Source organism: Delphinus delphis, chromosome 1, assembly GCF_949987515.2.
Source record: "Delphinus delphis chromosome 1, mDelDel1.2, whole genome shotgun sequence".
In the NCBI taxonomy this organism is placed as follows: Eukaryota; Metazoa; Chordata; class Mammalia; order Artiodactyla; family Delphinidae; genus Delphinus; species Delphinus delphis.
Genome location: NC_082683.1, coordinates 64525361 through 64546493, shown reverse-complemented (window position 1 = coordinate 64546493; position 21133 = coordinate 64525361). Strand labels below are relative to the sequence as shown.

Below are 21133 nucleotides of genomic sequence, written 5' to 3'. Positions count from 1 at the left end.
ATAAAAACAAACGACAAGGCAACTCTCAATAGGTTATCTTGTATTTTATTACTAAATATCCCTGCCGCAGTTATTAATATTGTTGATCAGGCATGTGGATTGAATATATAAGTAAAATGACATGTTAAGGGACGCTAAGGAGTGAGTGGGATTCAGTGTCTTCTTGGGCTCTTGGCAGCGCCTGGCCGCTCTTCTCTAACCTAAAAGGTCCAGGGTGGTTCTGTTACATCAGGCAAAGGGATTAGGGGGCAGCCCCTCTCTTCCAGAGTCTCATGCAGATACTTTATAGAATTCTTTTTTATTGAAGTATAGTTGATTTACAATGTTGTGTTAATTTCTGCTGTTCGGCAGAGTGACTCAGTTATACACATATATACATCCTTTTTAATATTCTTTTCCAGTATGGTTTATCCCTGCGCTACACCGTAGGACCTTATTGTTTATTTACAGTAGGACCTTGTTGTTTATTGAATCTTTGAAACATAGTTCCCTTGGGGGTCAGTTTGGATGAGTGAAAGAAAGTCAGTGGATTACAAGGCCTTTAGAGAGATTTTTAAACAACAGAATGTGTAGTCATTCCACCACAGGATGCTGTCCTCTACACGCACACGCTTTTCCTACAATTCTTATGTATTTAGGGCTTATGTTCTAAAATTGTTTTCCTTCTTTTTCCATCTACCTGCCTGGCAAGTATTTCCATATTCTACTCATTAAATTAGAAGAAATGTTCCAGATATTCTGAGATTAAGATTTTTTCCTCCCCAAATTCCCTCCTAGCAGTACTGTATATAAGAATGTGCACTGCACGACTTCAAAGAGTGGCATGCACATTGTCATCTGTGGGGAACGTCTCCTTCTCCTGGAGCTGTACAGAGTCCAACACATAGCTATGCATGTGGCCGTTCCTCCTGGCAGCTGCCTGAGACCTAATGATAAGGACAGTGACTTAACTAATTAAAATATTGGAAGCTCCTCCTATATTATAGGAGGAGCTATGACATGAATATAACATGAATACACAAAATCTGTGATATAGATACACTGCAACTATAATCGTTGCTTTTTCCTTTTTCGTTAAAAAATCTTTAATTCCTCTCCAGTGCCTTCAGGATTACGTCTGTTACCAGTGGCTTCTAAAAAGGCTGGGTTGATTTTATCAGAACCATTTGGATGAGTTGTTTAAAAAATAAAGATTCCCAGAGAGAAAGGAAAAAATAAAAAGAGATTCCAAGACTCTAGATTGAAGATTCTGGCTTGAGAGGCCTAGAGTAGGGCCTGGGATTCAGTGTTTTAGAAAGCAGCCTGGCATGCCCAGTCCCATTCCCACCAGGGAATTCTGCTGAACAGCCCTGTTTAGGAAACACTGGTCTACCTCAATGCTGGACCACAAGGCCCTTCACAGTTGTGCTTCAACCAGCTTGACTCATTTCATACCACATGTTGTATTTCAGCTTTAATGGAAGATTCACCATCACTGAATACATCATGTTCTTTGGTGCCTCATATTACACATTCCTCTGTCTACAAGAGTTTTGCTTGGATTTTTCTGTCAAGTGAACTTGTTTCTTGGCCTTTAAAACCTAAATGACATGGTATCCCCTTGAATTGTGATGGTAGTACTCCGTTGCCTAGAATCAATTATTCCTGCCAAGTTCTTATAACAGTATGTATTGTAGAAGTGATCCTCAAATATTGTTGTTTCAATACTTCCCCCAAAAGAATTTTTAAAACCCTGTACTTAATATAAAAATTTATTTGCCTCATAAGTTTAAATCACTACCAATGATATAATTTGTAGCACATTAAAACATCAGCTCTTTATAATAAACATATGCCATCACTTTCTCAAATATAGACAAAATAATCTCAGTACTTTAGGTCAGGTTCTTGTAAAAGAAGACACCATTCTAGTGCAAGTGATTTATTAAGCAGGAGCTCCCAGAAGAAATGGGGAAGGGAGTGGGAAAAACATGATAGGATTAAGGTGACGTCCCAGCCTTAGCCTGATGCTGCTGGGAGCTTAAATGGCAATTGCACATCCAAGTTTATCCCATTTCTGGGCAACAGAACTGTTTTGAAACTCTGCACTTGTCATTATTGGCTGTGAGACAGTGAGTGTGTGTGTGGTGGGGGTGGGTAGAGGGCAGGAAACAGACTCCCAGGCTTCTTCTCCTCTATTTTAGAATGAAGATGCTCCAGCAGCCTAAAGCAAGAACAGCCAAGCATACAAACTGGGAGATGGGGCACAGCACTAAGTAGATTATATTATCTGGGCAATCTGGATGGGTTCCAGAGGTATCCTCAACAATACCCCATGATGTGATAATATTATTAATTTAAAAAGTATATTAGACTTCTGATTCTGGAAGATGGAGTAGATATACTTTTTCCTATTCCTTTCACTAAGTGCAACTAAAACCTCTGGACAGGGAATTCCCTGGCGGTCCAGTGGTTGGGACCTGGCACTTTCACTGCTGGGGCCTGGGTTCAGTCCCTGGTTGGGGAACTAAGATCCTGCAAGCCACGCAGCACAGCCAAAAATAAAAATAAAAACTCTGGACACTATGTATAGAATAAACATAAGAAGACTCTGAGAGGTGACAAGGGAAAGGTAGACCAGCTAGGGATTTGGGGACCTAAAGAACAACATAATTGTGAGTTCCCTGGGTTTTCTTTTTACCTCACATATCCCAGACTGGGCATTGGAAAAGCCAGCAACCCGGAAATGTCAATGGGCTCAAACAAACAAACAAAAAGCCCCAACAAAAGTCTGCTTCTCTAGCCAAAGAACCAGGAAACAGTCAAACAAGAGAACACTTGAAAAGTAACAGCTCTACTGGAGAGGCCCAGCAGTTAGTCAGAGCATAGGAGACAGACCAGGACAGGAGAGGCGGGAGTCATTGTCTCAGAGGTGAAGGCTACTGGGATGGATGAGTTAGCTGGGGTGCAGACAGGAATGCAAGATGAAGGCCAAAGACAGAAACTTGGGAATGCCTACAGCGTTATTACCCTTTAGTTTCCAATTAGAGAACGACTTGAGAGCTTTAAAAGAAAAAATACACGTGCTTATCCCTGGAGATTCTCAGGTCTTTTCTGCATTTTTTCAAGGTTCTAAAGATGATTCTAAGGTGCAATAAATGTTGAAAAATATTAAAGTGTTGGAGAGAAAAATAACTGATGATTCACTATAAACAGGGAAATGATTGGGAAGAAAGCATTCAGGATGCTGATGAAAGGGCAGATTCAGGGGTCTAAGAGTGTTAATGGGGCCAAATGTTGCAGGATGGCAAGAAGATGGAGGACTCAAAATGACTAAGGGAAATATTAGTATCTTACTTTAAAGGCCAAAGAGAGAGTTCAGAGCCATGATAGAAAAAAGGAGTAAACCTGGGCATATATCCAGACAAAACTATAATTCGAAAACATACATGCACCCCTATGTTCATAACAGCACTTATAGTAGCCAAGACATGGAAACAACCTAAATGTCCATTGACAGATGAATGGATAAAGAAGATGTGGTACATATTCACGATGAAATATTACTCAGCCATAAAAAGAATGAAATAATGCCATTTGCAGCAACATGGATGGACCTAGAGAGTATCATACTAAGTGAAGTCAGAAAGACAAATAACATATGATATCACTTATATGTGGAATCGAAAATATGACACAAATGAACTTTTCTATGGAACAGAAATAGACTCATAGACATAGAGAACAGACTTGTGGTTGTCAACAGGGAGAGAAGCAGAGGAGGGAAGGATTGGGAGTTTGGGATTAGCAGAGGCAAACTACTATATATAGAATGGATAAACAAGGTCCTACTGTAGGACCTATACTCTAATATTCCTAATGTTAAGGCTCTCTTGAAAGGGTATTATAGTTCTTCTGTTTTACAGAAGTAGAAACTGAAACTTAAGGATAAGCATTAAAAATCATAATTTTATTTTTGCAATGACTATGTGACTAAAAACAATGGTATTTAAGAGCAAATATTGATATTATACACAGCTATTTTTAAAAGCTAAGGGTTTCCCTAAAATATAGAGAAAAATTAAATCTTGTTTTTCTGAAAGGCTGATACACTCAACTAACTAAAATACTCCTATAAAGAGCAGCTTTATAATATCTATTAGAAACATTATTCTACCAAGACACTTCAGAACCAAATCTCAGTAATCTTCAGGGAAGATAGTAACACTGATTCCTGGATCATCATGATCATCAATTTCAAGTTCTTTATTATTTCCTTCAGTAATATATTTGCCACATGCTTTTTCTGGGTTTCTTTTTTTCTTGTGAGTACATGATGAGTTATTTTTCTCTTTGATTTTCTCTTTGGGATATGAGGTCATAGAAATAGTTTCTTTTTCCAAAGCATGTTGTAGGCAGTTGTAAAACCTGTAAAGAAATAAAGTATTATTGTTATATCTGTGTGTTCTGAAACAAAATGAAATACACCTAGAATTTATAAATTACATAAACCTGATGTCTCATATTAACCTCAAGATATAGAATAAATCACAGAAATAACGTGCTTCTTGCTTTTATGATTTTTTACTTAGGAAAAGAAATGTTTCAGTTCTTTAAGTACAGTCCTGAAAACTGGTTTGGAATCACCTCTTGATAACCTCTATCCTACCTTAATTTCTATTCCAGATATAGGAATCAAACAAAGATTAAAAAAAAAGAAAATATATATTCTTTCAAAAGAATCATAAATGTAATAGAGGCTCATTTTAGAGAATTTGCAAAATATGTGAAGTTACAAATACAGATCACCTTTACATAACTACCTAAAAATAATGACTCTCATATTTTTTCTTTCCAGTTTATTAGTGTATTCTGAATTAATACATCTGTACATGTATACATACACCTGTCTTTTATACAATTGTGATATTACATATAAAGTTTTACATTGTTTTTTCAGATTTAATATTTATTGAAAACACTTTCCATATCACTAAATGAACTACAAAATAATACTTTTTAATGGTAGTATAACATTATGCCACTTAGATTGGTCTTAATTTACTTTCAAATTTTCCCAATACAAACAACAATGTGATAAACATTTTGGAAATAATGTGATCTGAGTTTCTAGCTATTTAGGATAGATACCTAGAAATGTAACTGCGTGGTTAAAGGTTATAAATATTTAAGGCTCTTGATAAGTACTACCTGTTTTCCAGAATGCGTGTTCAAAAAATATGCTTCTAAGGGCAGAACTTGAGAGACCACTTCACTCATACAGTGAATATTACATCAAAAAACATGCTTTACTTATAGGTGATTACGGTCTCTCATTATTTATATTTTCATTGCTTTGTTTGAAAGTGAAATTGAACATTTTTTATTAGCTATTTTAATTTTTTAATGTAAATTATTCTTTTCCTTTACTCATTTTCCTGCTGGAGTTTTTGTTAGTTTTCAGCATACGTTGGAAAGCAGCAGGATGGCTTGGTATGCTGTGTGTGCTTCACACGAGTGGTCCCCTGGGAAAGCTGAGGTTGGCTAATTCCAACCTCACTGACTCTCAATTTCCTCATTTATAAAACTAGCTATTATCCTGTACCTAGCAGGGCTATCGGAGGGATATATATGTAAGTACCTAGCACAGTGCCTGGCACCGAGTAAGTTCTCAAAAACGACTATTTTTACGGAATATAAACTCCATAAGACCAAGGACTCCATCTATCTTGTCTTCTGTTATATTCTTAGCATGGAGTACAGTACAGCCACACTTGGGTAAAAATATGCCAAATAAGTGAATAAATAACTACTGAACAAAAAAGGTAAATATGGATGTATTATCTTAGGCCCCAAATAAAATGATCTAAAAGTTGAGAACTCCTTTGCCACTGTCGGGATCTCATCATGCTTTAATATCCTATTATAATGGGAGGCTATGACAGGAAATTTCTGACATCTGCAGAAGAGATTGCTATTTGGGCCAATTTTCTTCTTTCTTTAATTCAATGAACAGGCTAAGTTCTGCTTGCAAAAGCTCTAAAACTGCCCTTAAAAACCCAAGATAATCACCTCTTACCAAATACTCCACACAATGCTAATATATACCTAACATGATTACTAATATCCTATCCATATTTCAAGAACTTATATACTCATCACTGTACACCTTGATATCCAGCACCATGCCTGGCAGATAATAAGGGCTAATTGATATTTCTAAAATGAATAAATCAATCTCAAAGAGGGAGGTACAGTAAAAGGGAAAACAGTATTTTAAGAGTTATAGCAAAAGGCTTTGAAAAAATTAACTGATGTTTAATTTTTTAGACCCCATAACATGGTAACAACCTTTTCATTTAATGCATTCCTTATATCCTTACTTAACTGAAACCTGGTTTCCCACAAAGACACCACTGCCCTGCATTCCTCTTAAGTGAAGACTGCTTATTATTTCCATACCCTCCCTCAGAGTCGAGTGATAAGGTCAGAATTCACCTGCCTCACCAACAGTTTGCCAGACTAAACTCCTTCATGTGCCCCTCTGGTTATCTAACAATATTCTGTTCAGTCCTTTACATTCATGGAAACTTCTACACTTGGCTTTATCTTTGTCTCCAGGTCTTGCCATCATTCTGGGTGACTTCAATGACTGGTTTTCTTCTCATCTTCCACAATGCCTATTTAGAATGGTTTTAAAAAATGACCCAGTAGCATAACTCATTTTATCTAAATCAAATCCAAGCATGCTACAAAAGGGTATGAATCACCCTTATCTGATAACAAGAGGTTATTCATGATGTGCAACTTTATCTTCTATCACTCTCTACCCAACCCTGCTCTTTAAACTTAGGTAACCAAGTCTTTTCTCTGGATTCTACTGCATTCCTAGAAAATTAAAGATAAGACTAAATTCCTCTTTTATGATCACAGAGAATTAACAGCTGTGTAAAATACCTTGTCAATTACATTAAAAAGTAATTAAAGAGGAACAGGTGCCTTACTTTAATCTTCTATCAAACAACCTAAGAATTCAAAGCTATATCCTTGGGGTACCAAAAAAACAACTGGTAAAGTGGAACAAAGACCTTTCCATGTTGAAAGCCAAGAATAAAACTTCAACTACTTTTTTGTTTTCCTTGGTTAAGGGAACTTTTAAAATGTCCTTTGGGAAACTATCTTACTCAGTAAGTCAGAAATTTGTTTTCCAATTACATGTTCTCTTCTCATGATATGACCCTTTATACAGCATTCTAAAGCCCAATTCTCAAAGTGTAATTTTCTCAGCTCTCAAAGGCAACAAAAAGAGTTTGGAGTATAAAAAGAAATGTATGCTCAGGTAACTGTTTTTTTCCCCCCTCAAAAGAAAATCAAATTGTCTTCAGTTTTTCTGCTTCCACTGTCAAGACTATCATGACATAGGGCAACCTGTATATACTTCTCTTCATGAGAGAACTTTTCAGAACAGTCCTGGGAAAATGAATTCTTGTTTCTCGGATCTGTTAGAGGACCATGTGCAATGAAAAGCTGGTATTTCGTTGACTTCCGAAATAGGAACATAAAATAAATGAAATCTAGGCACAATTTCATACCCTTTTAAGGCTTCCATTATTAACAAATAACAAAAGAAGGCTATTCTCATATATCATGTATTTGGATTTTTAACTGATTTTAAGCTCTAGAATTTTTTATTAAAAAACATGTATGTGGGCTTCCCTGGTGGTGCAGTGGTTGAGAGTCCACCTGCCGATGCAGGGGACATGGGTTCGTGCCCTGGTCCGGGAAGATCCCACGTGCCGCGGAGCGGCTGGCCCCCTGAGCCATGGCTGCTGAGCCTGCGCGTCCGGAGCCTGTGCTCCGCAACGGGAGAGGCCACAACAGTGAGAGGCCTGCGTACTGCAAAAAAATAAAAAAAATAAATAAATAAATAAAAAACATGTATGTGACAGGGCCTGTGCCAGTGCTAGAAACAGATAAGAAATGTGGTCTGTGCCCTCAGGGAGCTCAGGGTTTAATGGGGGCTGCAGAGCCGTAAAGATACACTCAACGTGCCATGAAAGATCATGAAATATTCCTTGGAAAAAAAACCAATGCCTGGGCTGAATTGCAAGAATGAGTGGAAGCTGGCTAGTAAAGGGAGAGGAATTATGAGAGGAAAAATTGAAGGGAGGGGACATCCAAGGAGGAACTATCAGAAAATATGTGTTTTCACTATTTACTTCTCTGATCTTCATTATCTACTTCTCTGATCTTAAGTATATAGGGAGTTATTTATTTACTAGCTTTAGTTCCATTTTAAAAAATAAGACTTGACTCCTTCTCTTCTCCTCCCATTTCTATCTGCTGCCACATTCGGGTTATGTTCTGCAGTATCTCTCCTATTCATTTTGTTACTCAGGGTCCTGTTAATTCTTGCCTGGACTGTGTAGCAAGAGCCTACTCCTGCTTGCCCCATGAGTAAGCCATTTTATATCTTCCAGAATAATCACCCTAAGGCTTTGAAGCCATAAAAGTAGTACTACTGCTAGAGTCTGTCAGCTAAATTGAGCAAATATTTATTGACCGCTATGCTCCTGTCAGACACTCAGAAAATAATAAGTAACTGTCTTTGCCTTTGGTGAACTCAATATAATGTGTTAACTTTTAAGTTCCTTTATTGTTTAGGATGAACTCAATAAACATTTATTGGGTTTCTACTGTGAGCCAGACACTCTATAAGGTTTTAGGATGAGAGATATTTGAAGTGTGTGTATGTATGGGTATGTGTTTGGTTGGTGGGAGGGGAAAGTCAGTCCTATACAAATGTGACCAAGTTGTACTGGGGAAAAAAAGACATATGTGCAATTAAACAACTGTAATTTAATATGGTTCACATTTCTGTTTTCACTGAGGCATAAACTGTAATAATGCTGGTAAATGATAATGAGAATTTGAACCAAGGAAATGGGTAAATGAGGTTGAGATTAAGATAAGAAAGATATTAAGGAAAGGCTGATGGGATATTTTGGTTAGATATATTCGATAGGTTATTAGACATATGGGCCCAGGACTCAGGAGAGATTTGGAAGATCTACCAGTATCTGAGGAAGTGGCTAAAGCAATGGGCCAGGAAAGGAATCCTGGAGAATGACAGCATTTAACCAACATATAGAATAACAAGAGAAATCCAGAAGGAAGCTAAGAAAAAGCACCACAAACAGGAAGGAAAGCAGCAAAGTGATGTAACAGAAATTCTTACTGACAGGTATATGAAATAATGCTCAATGTCACTAATCATCAGGGAAATGCAAATCAAAACCACAATGAGATATCACTTCACACCTGTCAGAACGGCAATTATCAGAAAAACAAAAGACAACAAGTGTTGGCAAGGATGTTGAGAAAAGGAAACCCTTGTATACTGTTGGTGGGAATGTAAAATGGTGCAGTTCCTGTGGAAAAGAGTATGGAGGTTCTTCAAAAAATTAAATATAAAATTACCACATCATCTAGCAATTCCACTTCTGGGTAAATATCAAAAATAACTGAAAGCAGACACTCAAACAGATATTTGTATACCCATGTTCACAGCATCATTATTCACAATAGCTAAAAGGTAGAAAAAACTCAAACATCCATTGATGAATAAATGGATAAACAATATATGTTAAATACAATGGAATATTATTCAGCCTTAAAAAGAAGTAAACTTCTGCAAAGGAGGCAAGACTATACAATGGAGAAAAGACAGTCTCTTCAATAAATGATGCTGCGAAAACTAGACAGCTACGTGTAAAAGAATGAAATTAGATCACTCCCTAACACTATACACAAAAATAAACTCAAAATGGATGAAAGACCTAAATGTAAGACCAGACACTATAAAACCCTTAGAGGAAAACGCAATCAGAACACTGACATAAATCGCAGCATTATCTTTTTCGATCTGTCTCCTAGAGTAATGGAAATAAAAACAAAAGTAAACAAATGGGACCTAACTAAACTCCAAAGCTTTTGCACAGCAAAGGAAACCATAAACAAGACGAAAAGACAATCCTCCAAATGGGAGAAAATATTTGCAAACAATGCGACCAACAAGGGATTAATCTCCAAAATTAACAAACAGCTCATGTGGCTCAATATCAATAAAACAACCCAACCAAAAACTGGGCAGAAGACCTAAACAGACATTTCTCTAAAGAAGATATACAGATAGCCAAGAGGCACATGAAAAGATGCTCAACATCACTAATTACTAGAGAAATGCAAATCAAAACTACAATGAGGTATCACCTCACACCAGTGAGAATGGCCATGATCAAAAAGTCTACAGACAATAAATGCTGGAGAGGGTGTGGAGAAAGGGAACCCTCCTACACTATTCATGGTAATGTAAAGTGGTGCAGCCACTGTGGACAACAGTAAGGAGGTTCCTTAAAAAACTAAAAATAGAGCTACCATATGATCTAGCAATCCCATTCCTGGGCATCTATCTGGAGAAAACCATGGTTGGAAAGGATATATGCACCCCAATGTTCATTGCAGCACTGTTTACAATAGCCAACACATGGAAGCAACCTAAATGGTCCATCGCAAATGAATGGATAAAGAAGATGTGGTACATGTATACAATGGAATATTACTCAGCTATTAAAAAGAATGAAATAATACCATTTGTAGCAACATGGATGGACCTGGAGATTATTATACTAAGTGAAGTAAGTCAGACAGAGAAAGACAAATAACATATGATATCACTTCTGTGTGGAATCTAAAAAAATGATACAAGTGAACTTATTTACAAAACAGAAACAGATTCACAGACTTAGAAAACAAACTTATGGTTACCAAAGGGGAAAGGTGGGGGGAGGGATAAATTGGGAGTCTGGGATTGACATATACACACTACTATATTTAAAACAGATAACCAACAAGGACCTACTGTATAGCACAGGGAACTCTGCTCAATATTCTATAATAACCTAAATGGGAAAAGAATTTGAAAAAGAATAGATATATGTATATGCATAACTGAAACACTTTGCTATACACCTAAAACTAACACAACATTGTAAATCAACTATAGTCCAATATAAAATAAAAATTAAAAAAAAAGCAAACCCGCAAAAAAAAAAAAAATAAGGTAAACTTCTGATCACACTACAACATGGATAAACCTCGACAGCATTATGCTAAGTGCAATAAGCCAAACACAGAAGGATAAATATTGTATGATTCCACTTGTATGAGGTACCTGGAATAGTCAAAATCATAAGAGACAGAAAACAGAAGAGTGGTTACCAGGGGCTGGGAGTTTGGGGAGTGGAGAATTATTGTTTAATGGGCATGGAGTTTCAATTTGGGATAATGAAAAGGGTCTGGAGATAAACAGCAGTGATAGTGGTGGTTGCACAGCAATGTGAGTGTATCTAATGCCAATGAACTGTATAACGGTTAAAACTATAAATTTTAGTTATGTATATTTCACCACAAAAAAACCAACCATTGGAAATATTCATTTACTTTTTCAGTCTAATTTGCTTTATTTTTATCAATATTATATGCCAATATATTTGGCCCTTTTACTCTATATTTAAAAAAAATTTTTTTTTAAGATGCCATGTTTTTTTAAATTGGAGTATAGTTGACTTACAATGTAGTGTTAGTTTCAGGTGTACAGCGAAGTGAATGAGTTATACATACACATATATCCACTTTTTTTAGACTCTTCTCTCATATAGGTCATTACGTAGTATTAAGTAGGGTTCCCTGTGCTATACAGTAGGTCCTTATTAGTTACCTATTTTATATATAGTAGTGTGTATATGTCAATCCTTACCTCCCAATTTATCCCTCCCACCACCCCTTTCTGCCCTGGTAACCATAAGATTGTTTTCTACATCTATAACTCTATTTCTGTTTATTCTACATTTTATTTAACATTTATTGTCTTATTACAGTTGGTGAGAAGAACATGGCTAATTCCATCCAACCCAAGTCAGTCCCGATCTCTTATTAACGGCTACAAAGATAGCCCTCCACTTGTAATGGGTAAATAGATCTCCAAACTTCACATTTTTTTACCTGGAAATCATTATGTATGAAATTTTCTTACTCTTCCCACTAAGAAGTGGGCTTAGGAATTGTTTTTTTTACAAAAGAGGCTTTTTTTTCTATTAAAATTATTTTACCTTTTGATTTTCGTATCTCAAGAATATTTCTTATTGCTGGAATGTTACACATTAGGATTTTAAATTTTAAAAATTCTCTTATTACAGTTGTTTGAATTATGAAACTTTGGTCCTGTGAGAAACCAATTTTAGTACTCAACGTCTGATTGCAGAACTCATCACCTCCAGTGTTTATTTTTTCTCTTTTCCACAGCAGAAGAGTAACTCTTTCTCTGCATTTGGTTGAATATACAGCTGTTCCCAAAGCAGCTCCCTAATTTGTTCACCCTTTCTGAATTCACATGTAATCTTCTAATCAGTATCTTAAGAAACTTTTTACCCTTCTTTAATTTTTCACTGATTTTATATGATGAGCATGACTCTCTTGATAGCAGCATGCACACCATAATCTCGAAACATATTTTTGAGTCAATGGATTTAAAGCATAATTTGATTTTATAGTTGGTGAACGTGACTCAATTAACTTCACCAGGTGTATAGTTAGTTGATCTTGGGCTATATTTATAATCTTATTGAAATTCAAGTAAGGAAACAGAGAAACTGATTTGCTACCTTGTACATTTTCGCAAACAGTCTCACTAGAATACTATCTAACAACCGTAGTCAACTTTTGGAATGCTACCAGTAAGTACCTACATACAGTTCAAACTCTGTAGTCTGGTGGAGTGGCTGGGTACCTTCAGTTGCTTACTTGAAATCATCACTATATTTAGAATGTTTGCTCAAAGAACCTTGTGGCCAGGTAACCTCTCAGCTTTTTTCAGCCAGGCTTCCGCTAAAAAATTCAGTCCTAATGCCTGAGGACATCCATTGTATGTCATGAATTACTTCTCTCCAATGTATCTAGACTAGTACAAGTTATATACCACTGTTGGGAGAACTGAGAAATAGCCACTCGAATAATTTTGTTAATTCTGTGGTTCAAATAAGGAGCCCTGGTTAAGAAAGCCTGGATGGGGCTACTGATGTGATTATAGGTTTATTCTCTGTATGAGTCGGTGAACAAGGAGAAAGGCTATCCTATCCTAAGAATCCATGACATAACACGGACAGGGCCTGTCATTATACATATGCCATCTAGTGTATACTAAAATTGTTCTCTATGATAAGTAGGTACAAGAAAAATGAAGCCAAGAGAGTTGAGTAAGTTGTGGGGGAAGCAGGATTCAAACTCAGTTCTGCCTCTGGAGCCCATTTCTACCCCTTTCCACCATGCCACACTGCTGCCATTGGCACTTCTGGCCTTAGCTGCTTCATAAAAAGTTCTAGGTATTAAAGAATTTTAAGCAGGCAAATTAAGCAATAGTATTCCTTTTCATTTCAGACAGGATTCTGATGGTGATACGGAGAATGGCTTAGCAGAGAGACATACTGGAAGCATTCTACTATGAGACCAGCTAATAAGGTTACTGCAATGGTCCTGAATAGAGAACACGGCAAGAAGGGTGGGGAGAGAAGAATGACTCAGGAGTTATTTAGGTAGTGATTGGCTAGTTGTGAGGTGACCAAAGGGGTGGGGGAAAAAGCAAAAAGAAAATAATAAATGACAACAAGATGACCATCAGTCCTTAAATAACTCAGAAATTTACATCTTACTGATGGTAGGTCAGTGGCATTTATCTTCATATATAAAAGGCAGCATAATAGTCACTTCTTTACATCAAAGATTCTATTCTTAGGAAAAAGTTGAAAAAGAAAGTCATGTAAAATTAATCTACCAGGAGGTGAAGTTTAAGAACAAGAGAAATATAAAGATGTGACTTGATAGCCATAGTCCTTCTGACTGGTACAGTTATGCCAATTCAAATCTAATGCATGACAGGAGCGGGGTTCTGAGCTAGCCAGAGGTATAAAATATTTAGCAGACTAAAATTAACCAGGCTGTTCTCCTCAAAAGGAGATTCTAGGTAGTCTTCAGTAGGTCACACCTAGGAGGTAGAGTGTACCTCCCCCCTGGCTGCCTTCAACTGGATCAGTTATGGTCCCTGGGGCTGCTGGGCTCTCCTACCTGAGTGACTGTTTCTCCTTTATGCCTGTTGCTGGCAGTCACGTGTCCCACTATCCTCCATGGAGCTTCCTCCCCTTTATGCTCCATTTAGTACCCATTGCAGTCTGGCCTACTCTAATCAGTTACTTGCATCATCTTAATTATTCATGATAAGGCTACAAATATAAAAGCAGTTGGGAGTATAAACTGAAGATGGTGTATATTAATAGTTTCAAAGAAGACCTAGGCATGTAAGACTATACCTTTCAATTCTCTTCTTGTTTTCCTCCATTTTTTGATTTGCTATCTTTATCAGGAAGTTGATATATTCCTCCGTCACCATCAGTTTTCCTTTATGGGTTAATGGAACTTCTAAGCCATGTGTGCTCCGGACAGCCTGCAAGGAGCAATTTAGATATGATGACTTATGTACTAGAGACACTGAAGATAACTAAAGAAAAGTCCCAGTCAGGGCTGTGTTTATATATAGTTTAGCTCCATTACAACATTTAAGTTTGTGCTTTGATATAATTTAGTCAAATACAGTTGAATCAAAGGAGAGTCAAATAGATTTTCCCATCGTATAAAATCATTTGTAAAGCAAGTCATTCTATACATTGTCTTTCAGAGAAGCACATATTATCAAAGAATCCAATGAACTTAACAGTATCACTGTCACTAAAGCTAAGGGAGCTTTAATACACTATTTAAAGAAAATAAATAAATGAAACCTCAACAGAAGCTTCAAGGGAAAATCAAAATGGACTGGATGCTAAAGGGCCTCTTAGCACTGCTTGAGCAGGGTTGTTACAAGATAAACCATGCCTTTTCTATCTCACAAAGTGGCTGCTTTCTCAATGCTTTAGGGCTGCCGATGAAACAGTCAACATATTCCAAGTAAATCCAAACACTGGATATAGGTTAAGAAACAACAAAAACTATTATGAGGCATAAAAATTCATTCAACAAGCCTTTACTAAGCATCTGCAGTGTTCTAAGCCCCATGTAAGGTATGAAGGTACAGGATGAATATAACATGGTTCCTGCCCTTAAAAGAGCTAACACTTCTGAACAGGAAACAAACAAGTGAACAGAGAATCACAATACATCATGGTGCTATGACAGAAGAAACACATACGTGTACATGTGCATGCATGCACGTACATGTGCACACAAAATGCTAAGGAAATGTAGAAGAGGAGCAACTAACTGAGACAGGTCGTGGTTTTATGGGAAATGTGGCATCTGAATTGGAATTTTAAAGGGTAAGTGTAATTTCACCAGATGTAAAAATGGGAGAAGGGGAGCATTCCAGCCAGACGATTAACTTTTCTATAGTCATGGGAACATGAAAAGCATAATACATTTGGGAAATAACCAATAGTATTCTGTCTGGCTGGGGTGGAAGTATGCTGGCAGAACATGAGCATAAATAAGGCCTGAGAAAACACCAGGAGACCTTGACTTCTTTAAAAGGGGGATTCTGACAGTATTGGCTAGAGGGACTGCAGGAGAAGATGGGTAGGAGGAAGACCAGTCAGGAGACCACTATAAAGATAGAGGTGAGGGACGATGACGGCTCAAGCAGGCACAGTGGCAGAGGGCTTGGAGAGGTGGAGTCAGGAGTGAGAAATCAGAGGTAGATGGGACAGGACTTGTCGCTAATTGAATATGGAAGATAAAGGAGAGAAGGTGAAAGAGTGGCTCTGTTCTTGCCTGGGCCACCACATGCAGTGGGGACTGAGATGGGGATGCAAATCAGTACTACGAGCTTTCATTTTCTGTTTAGTCATGCTTTACAGATGTCTTCTTCTTAAGCCACCTCATTTTGGAAAACAGGCTATCCGTTAAAAATAGAAAAAAGTAAAGTCTAGGGAGCTAGAATGGAAGCCGATCTGAAGTAGTTCAAAAGCAAACAATGTACACCATGCCAAACAGTAAACACAAACAGTAGCTACCACGTGTGATCAGAGAGAATAGGGCAAAATCAGTAGGGGTTGGCTTGGCCAGGAAAGGACTCAGAGAGGCTGTGGGACTTAGAAGGAGCCTTAAAGATCTTCTAGTCCAGGGGTCGGCAAACCTTTTCTGTGAAAGGATAGATAATAAATATTTTCAACTTTGCAGGCCATATAATATCTGTCACAACTACTCAATTTTGCCATCGTAGCACAAAAGCAACCTTAGACAGTAATTAGTCAAATGGGTGTACTAGAACTGCCCGCCCGAGGGCTGAATGTGGCCCTAGGGCAGTAGTTCGATAGATCCCTGATATAGCTGAGACAATTCAGTCCCTGATGGATCCAGGCAGAAGGCTTTAGACCCCCTGTCTGTGATTCTTTCCACTACATCATGATGCTGATTAAACTGGGCCTTGACTATTTAGGATGAGGAGGACGGAGAGAATCAAGTTAAAAGTAAGTGGAGGGGAATACTGTAAAATAAGACCTCAAATGTAAATCTAACAACTCTGGACTTCGCCCTGTACAGAAAAGTCAGTCACTGAAGGTTTCTGGGCAAGGGAATGACAAGAAGATTTGAGCAGAAGGTTATTCAATAATCTGGATTACTTCATGATCAAAAAATTGCTTTTTGCCAAAAGGTGTCGTACCAACATAGTCTTTCCTCTCTTTCCCACTGTTATGCCGGAGTTCCTGAAACCAGAATCTATTGCCACTGAATGCTGTAAGAAAATAAATTTGTTAAATTTGGAACATCTGGCTAATCAAATAAACACTTTAGCCCTACAAACTGCAGAAACATTTATAACCCCAAATCTATAATTAAATAAAACACTAGTTGATTAAACTAGCATTGCATTAATTTTGGTAGAAAATTTAAAAGTTTAAAATTAAATCTACTCACATACCTATAAATTCAAGTATAATCACAAAATTTTACCAGAATCTGTGCATCCTGCAACTGTCGACACTGCACATGAAGAACAAGTGGTTCAAATTTCAAAATGGCATCGCCATTGGCTTTCTTTAGGGCTACAATCTAAATAAACGGAAAATGTTAGGATCAGACACAAGTACATGATCCTGTTCTTTGGTGACCCTTTATCCTATATAACTTCAATTCTCCCAAGGAACTTTCAGACTCATTCTGCATCCTTCCACAGTAACTTTTCACTCTGTTTTCTTGGTCCTCTTTCTCCAAAACTTATTGATCTGCTTATTCTTTTAAGAGACCTGATTTCTAATTCTCTCATAAACCTTCTGTGTCATTCTTTCCAACCATACCTCAAAAAAGTCAACTACTACTCTATTTAATTCCATAGCAGATTTTTCATTAAGGAATATGGTACATAAAGACTAGAAGATCTAGAAGGTAGTAGAAGGTCTGTTTAAATGTTTTGCTGTTAGATTGAGGTTTGAGACACATATACTATTATGTCTCAGCTAGAAGCTATATAAGGCAGTTGTTACTTCTGTCTGCCTAGTCTCCCTGCACCATCCTCCCTCCTTCACATCATTTGATTCTGGTGGCACTGTCAAGCGTGACCCTGTCACTCATCATTCCCACTATCATAATATCAGAGACGCCAAGTGCCTAGGTGTGATCAAGGATAGCATTCCATTCTACTGGCAAAAATAGCGGATCCCAGTGGGGAGAACACCTAACCAGGAAGGATGACTCAGTGTCCTTTGGAAATGACACATGGATCTTAAAAAGTAAATCTTTTTCTGCTGGGGTTGCTGGCAGCTATCTTTCCTGCCACAGTGATTATCTGCCACAGAAGAGAAGGGCAAACATACAGAGAGAACCAGTACCCAAAGGAGATGGAGACTGAGTGAGCTTTGAAGACAACATTTAAGCACCTGAGCCAGTAATGTAAAATGCCTGACTAATGCAAACTTATATGAACTCATCTAAACATTTTAATTTAGGAAACTAAATAATCCAGGGCAGATAATAACCTCCCATAACTAAAAAAAAAGCCATTGTAATGAATTCTCTTTAGGCTTTATAATCTACAGTCATTATGATTCTATACATAAACCACTTTGAATTTTCTATTCTTTTCATATGTATTTAAAGTGACTGTGAATTAAAGTTTATTTCTAAATTTATATATAAAAACTTACCACATCATCTTTCATACAGGGTTTGTGTGTGACCAGTAGCCAGCAACAGTTTTGTTTCTGAACCTCAGAACCATTTATACCCTAAAGTGAAAAAATAACATAATTTAATTTATCATATAATATCTACAAAATAATAAGTACAATGTATAGCATATTTTAGGCTTTCTTAAATTAATAATCCCACGTGATTTTAAGTATTACTGAGAACAATTCAACAGGCTTTTGGGTAAAGTTAACGTAAATGTTAACAAAAATGAAACCAAATTATTTGAGATAGAAAGTAATTTGTTTATTAAGGTAAAAGAACTTAATAAATATTTTCTGAAATACGGTCATGATTTTGTCAGGAGCAAAGGGATTATCACAAGGGGCTGTACACGAATAGCCCCTAAATTGTACTCTAGCTGTTTTATATGATTAGCACAATATTAAAAAAAAATTTTTTTGAATTCCTTTTGTAAGAAAGCACTGTTCCAGTCCCACACAGGACCTACCACTTTTTACTGACACCTGATCTGTTCATACCTTCCTATGTCCCTAGTCGCTATAGGCATAAATTTGTGACCTCTGGATTAGACCTTATGTGTAGTCCCAAAGGGCAGAGCTAGGATTGAAAGGTCAAAATTAAGAGAGGGCAAATATTTTAACGTAACTTTTTGCTTATTAACTGGAAAAATGTTTATTTGCTAAGTTCTATGAGGTACTTTAGATATAAACAGATCCTACCCTCAAGGACACTGGAAAGAGGATGCAGGAAACACATGCACTTTTAAATCACTATACTTCTACAAGATAACTTCTTTTTTTTTTCCTTAAAGTTATGCATTTTCTCTTTCTTTTTTTTACAACGTAACTTTTATACAGTGGGTACACAGGGGACTTTGCTGTCTGGCTTTGGAAAGGAGAAGAGCTGTGCTTGTCCTAAATAACTGATTTGTTTTCACTGAATGACCTCAGTGACTTATGTTTCTGATCTTACGCTGGCTGCTCTAAATCTTACAGCCAAATGTGTGGCCCACTTCTAGCAAATTTACAGAGTCTAGTGGTATATTTTGAGAACTAATGCCATCTCTGCTTTATCTTATCTATACTCCCTTTATGCAGATTTTCTCACTTTTTATTTTTCTTTTTGTATTGCCTGTTTGTAAGTTGATCCAAATTCTTCCAGAAATAAGGCAAAGTGAAAATAAACACAAGGTATAAGATAATACATAAAATGAAAAGAGGTTCAGAAAAAGTCCTAAGGCAGTTCAGAAGAAATAGTCATGGCTTCCAAATGGATATGTGTGTTTGTATTCAGGTAGAAAAGGGGAGTCTGGGGAGGTACGTCTCAGATATGCAGAAATGGGGGAAGACATTTTAGGAAAAATAAACATGAGCAAAGGCAAAGGCAGATAAATATAAGAGGGAAAAGAGAATAGTTGTTTCAGTAAACAGATTAAGATGAAGAGAAACAGTGGAAAGTAGAGCTGAAAGGTCTACTAGAGTATTTCAGCATAGATGAGTGACATGCACAGAGTTGTGCTTCAGAAAGGGGAATCTGTTAACAGTGTGTAACATGGTTTGGGGTAGAAAGACTGGTAGAGTTCAGTGAACAGGTAGAGTTCAGTGACCTGTTAGGAAACCACTGCAGAAATCCAGGTAAGACAGGGCAGGAGAAATGGAGGAAGAGAGAGAGATCAAGACAAGCAAGAGTGCCAGTGCTCAGGGGGCAATGGAAGCAATATAAGAATGAGCAGGCCCTGCTAACCTGGGAGACCGGCAAATGGTCTGTCAGTGAGGAGCTAAAGAATGAATTTATGAGTGTGCTGTCTTCCATGCTCTGAATTCAGTCCTAATGTTAAAATGAACACACAGCTAACTTTTACAGTGCACTTAATATGCCAGGCACGGTGCTAAAGGTTTCAAATAAATTATCCCATTTCCTCTACATAGAATCCCTATGAAGTGGATACTCTTTATTATCCTTAGTTCATGGGACAAGAAGGGGCTAAGTTTAGATAACTTCCCTAAAGTCACATAGCCAATAATACCCAAAACTGATTTAGAATCTAAGCAGTATCACTCCAAAGCCTGAGGGACTGACCACTATTACAGACTACATACTAATGTACTTTCTCAGGTAATGTAAAAATTACCAGAGTTGTAATAACGGAGTGAGCCACTAGGAGGCAGTGAACTTCTTAACCATAGCGATCTTCAATCAAGTGGTTAACAACGATTTGGTAGAGCGATTAACGAGAAGACAGCCGCCTCGCCAGGCTGGGAAGTCCTTAAAATTCCTTAGTATTAAAAAAATAAAATTCTCTAACCCTTGCAACTCAAGATCATTCCCAGGCCAGTAGTTTCAGCATCACTTGGGGCCTTGTTAGAAATACAGATCAGACCCTACTCTAGACCTACAGAATCAGAATCTGTATTTTAAAATATCTCCAAGTGATTGACATACACATTAAAATTTTAGAAGCATTGGTTTAAGTCACCCTCTCAGTTTCCTTGATAAAGAAACCGAGACCACCGGTCAGAAGAACAAACACAGACAGGGTGTTACATTGGGTGAGCACAAGGCTCCTGGTGTTGCACACTACAGGGCAGGCGCTGGAAGGACACAAAGGGTCCTGCTCACCCGGTCTAGGAGGATGATGCGGCCAGCGCAGGAACTGGTGGTGAAAAACTGTTCTCGCCCATTTAGGAGCTGCACAAGCTCTACCACATCCTCGTCCACACTGCCTTTCCGGCTGAGGTCCGCTTTGCTCAGACACTGCGCCTTCCATCTTCTGAACTCTGCGCTACGATCCATGTGACGAGCGAGTCAGGGTCTGTACTTTCACATTAACCCCGCCTTTCCCTGGGGGCAGCCATATTGAAGCCAGTGGTGGCCGGAAAGGCCCAAACTCCTTCCTCGGGCC

At 37.6% G+C, this 21133-nt stretch overlaps 1 protein-coding gene across 2 annotated transcripts; it reads right to left on the bottom strand.

Annotated features, from left to right (window-relative positions):
• Positions 1 to 3878: 3878 nt before the first annotated feature.
• Positions 3879 to 21091, bottom strand: TYW3 (tRNA-yW synthesizing protein 3 homolog). 2 transcript variants are annotated; one of them, XM_060005994.1, is made up of 6 exons: positions 20851 to 21091; positions 18225 to 18305; positions 17035 to 17133; positions 16745 to 16816; positions 14400 to 14533; positions 3879 to 4407 (listed from the first exon to the last, which is right to left on the bottom strand). In XM_060005994.1, the coding sequence occupies exons 1-6, from the start codon at positions 21022 to 21024 to the stop codon at positions 4179 to 4181; spliced, it is 789 nt and encodes a 262-aa protein (XP_059861977.1). In that variant the 5' UTR covers positions 21025 to 21091; the 3' UTR covers positions 3879 to 4178. The 2 variants fall into 2 exon arrangements, with proteins under 2 accessions (XP_059861977.1, XP_059861986.1); XM_060006003.1 differs by lacking the exon at positions 16745 to 16816.
• Positions 21092 to 21133: the final 42 nt, after the last annotated feature.

Bases quoted from the DNA above. Each gene is read 5' to 3' on its own strand.
- TYW3 (XM_060005994.1), bottom strand. From the start codon at position 21,024: ATGGATCGTAGCGCAGAGTTCAGAAGATGGAAGGCGCAGTGTCTGAGC. The intron at 17,134-18,224 runs GTAAGTTTTTAT...CCGTTTATTTAG, and splicing joins CCTGTATGAAAGATGATGTG to ATTGTAGCCCTAAAGAAAGC. The intron at 4,408-14,399 runs GTATAGTCTTAC...ATTTCTTTACAG, and splicing joins AACAAGAAGAGAATTGAAAG to GTTTTACAACTGCCTACAAC.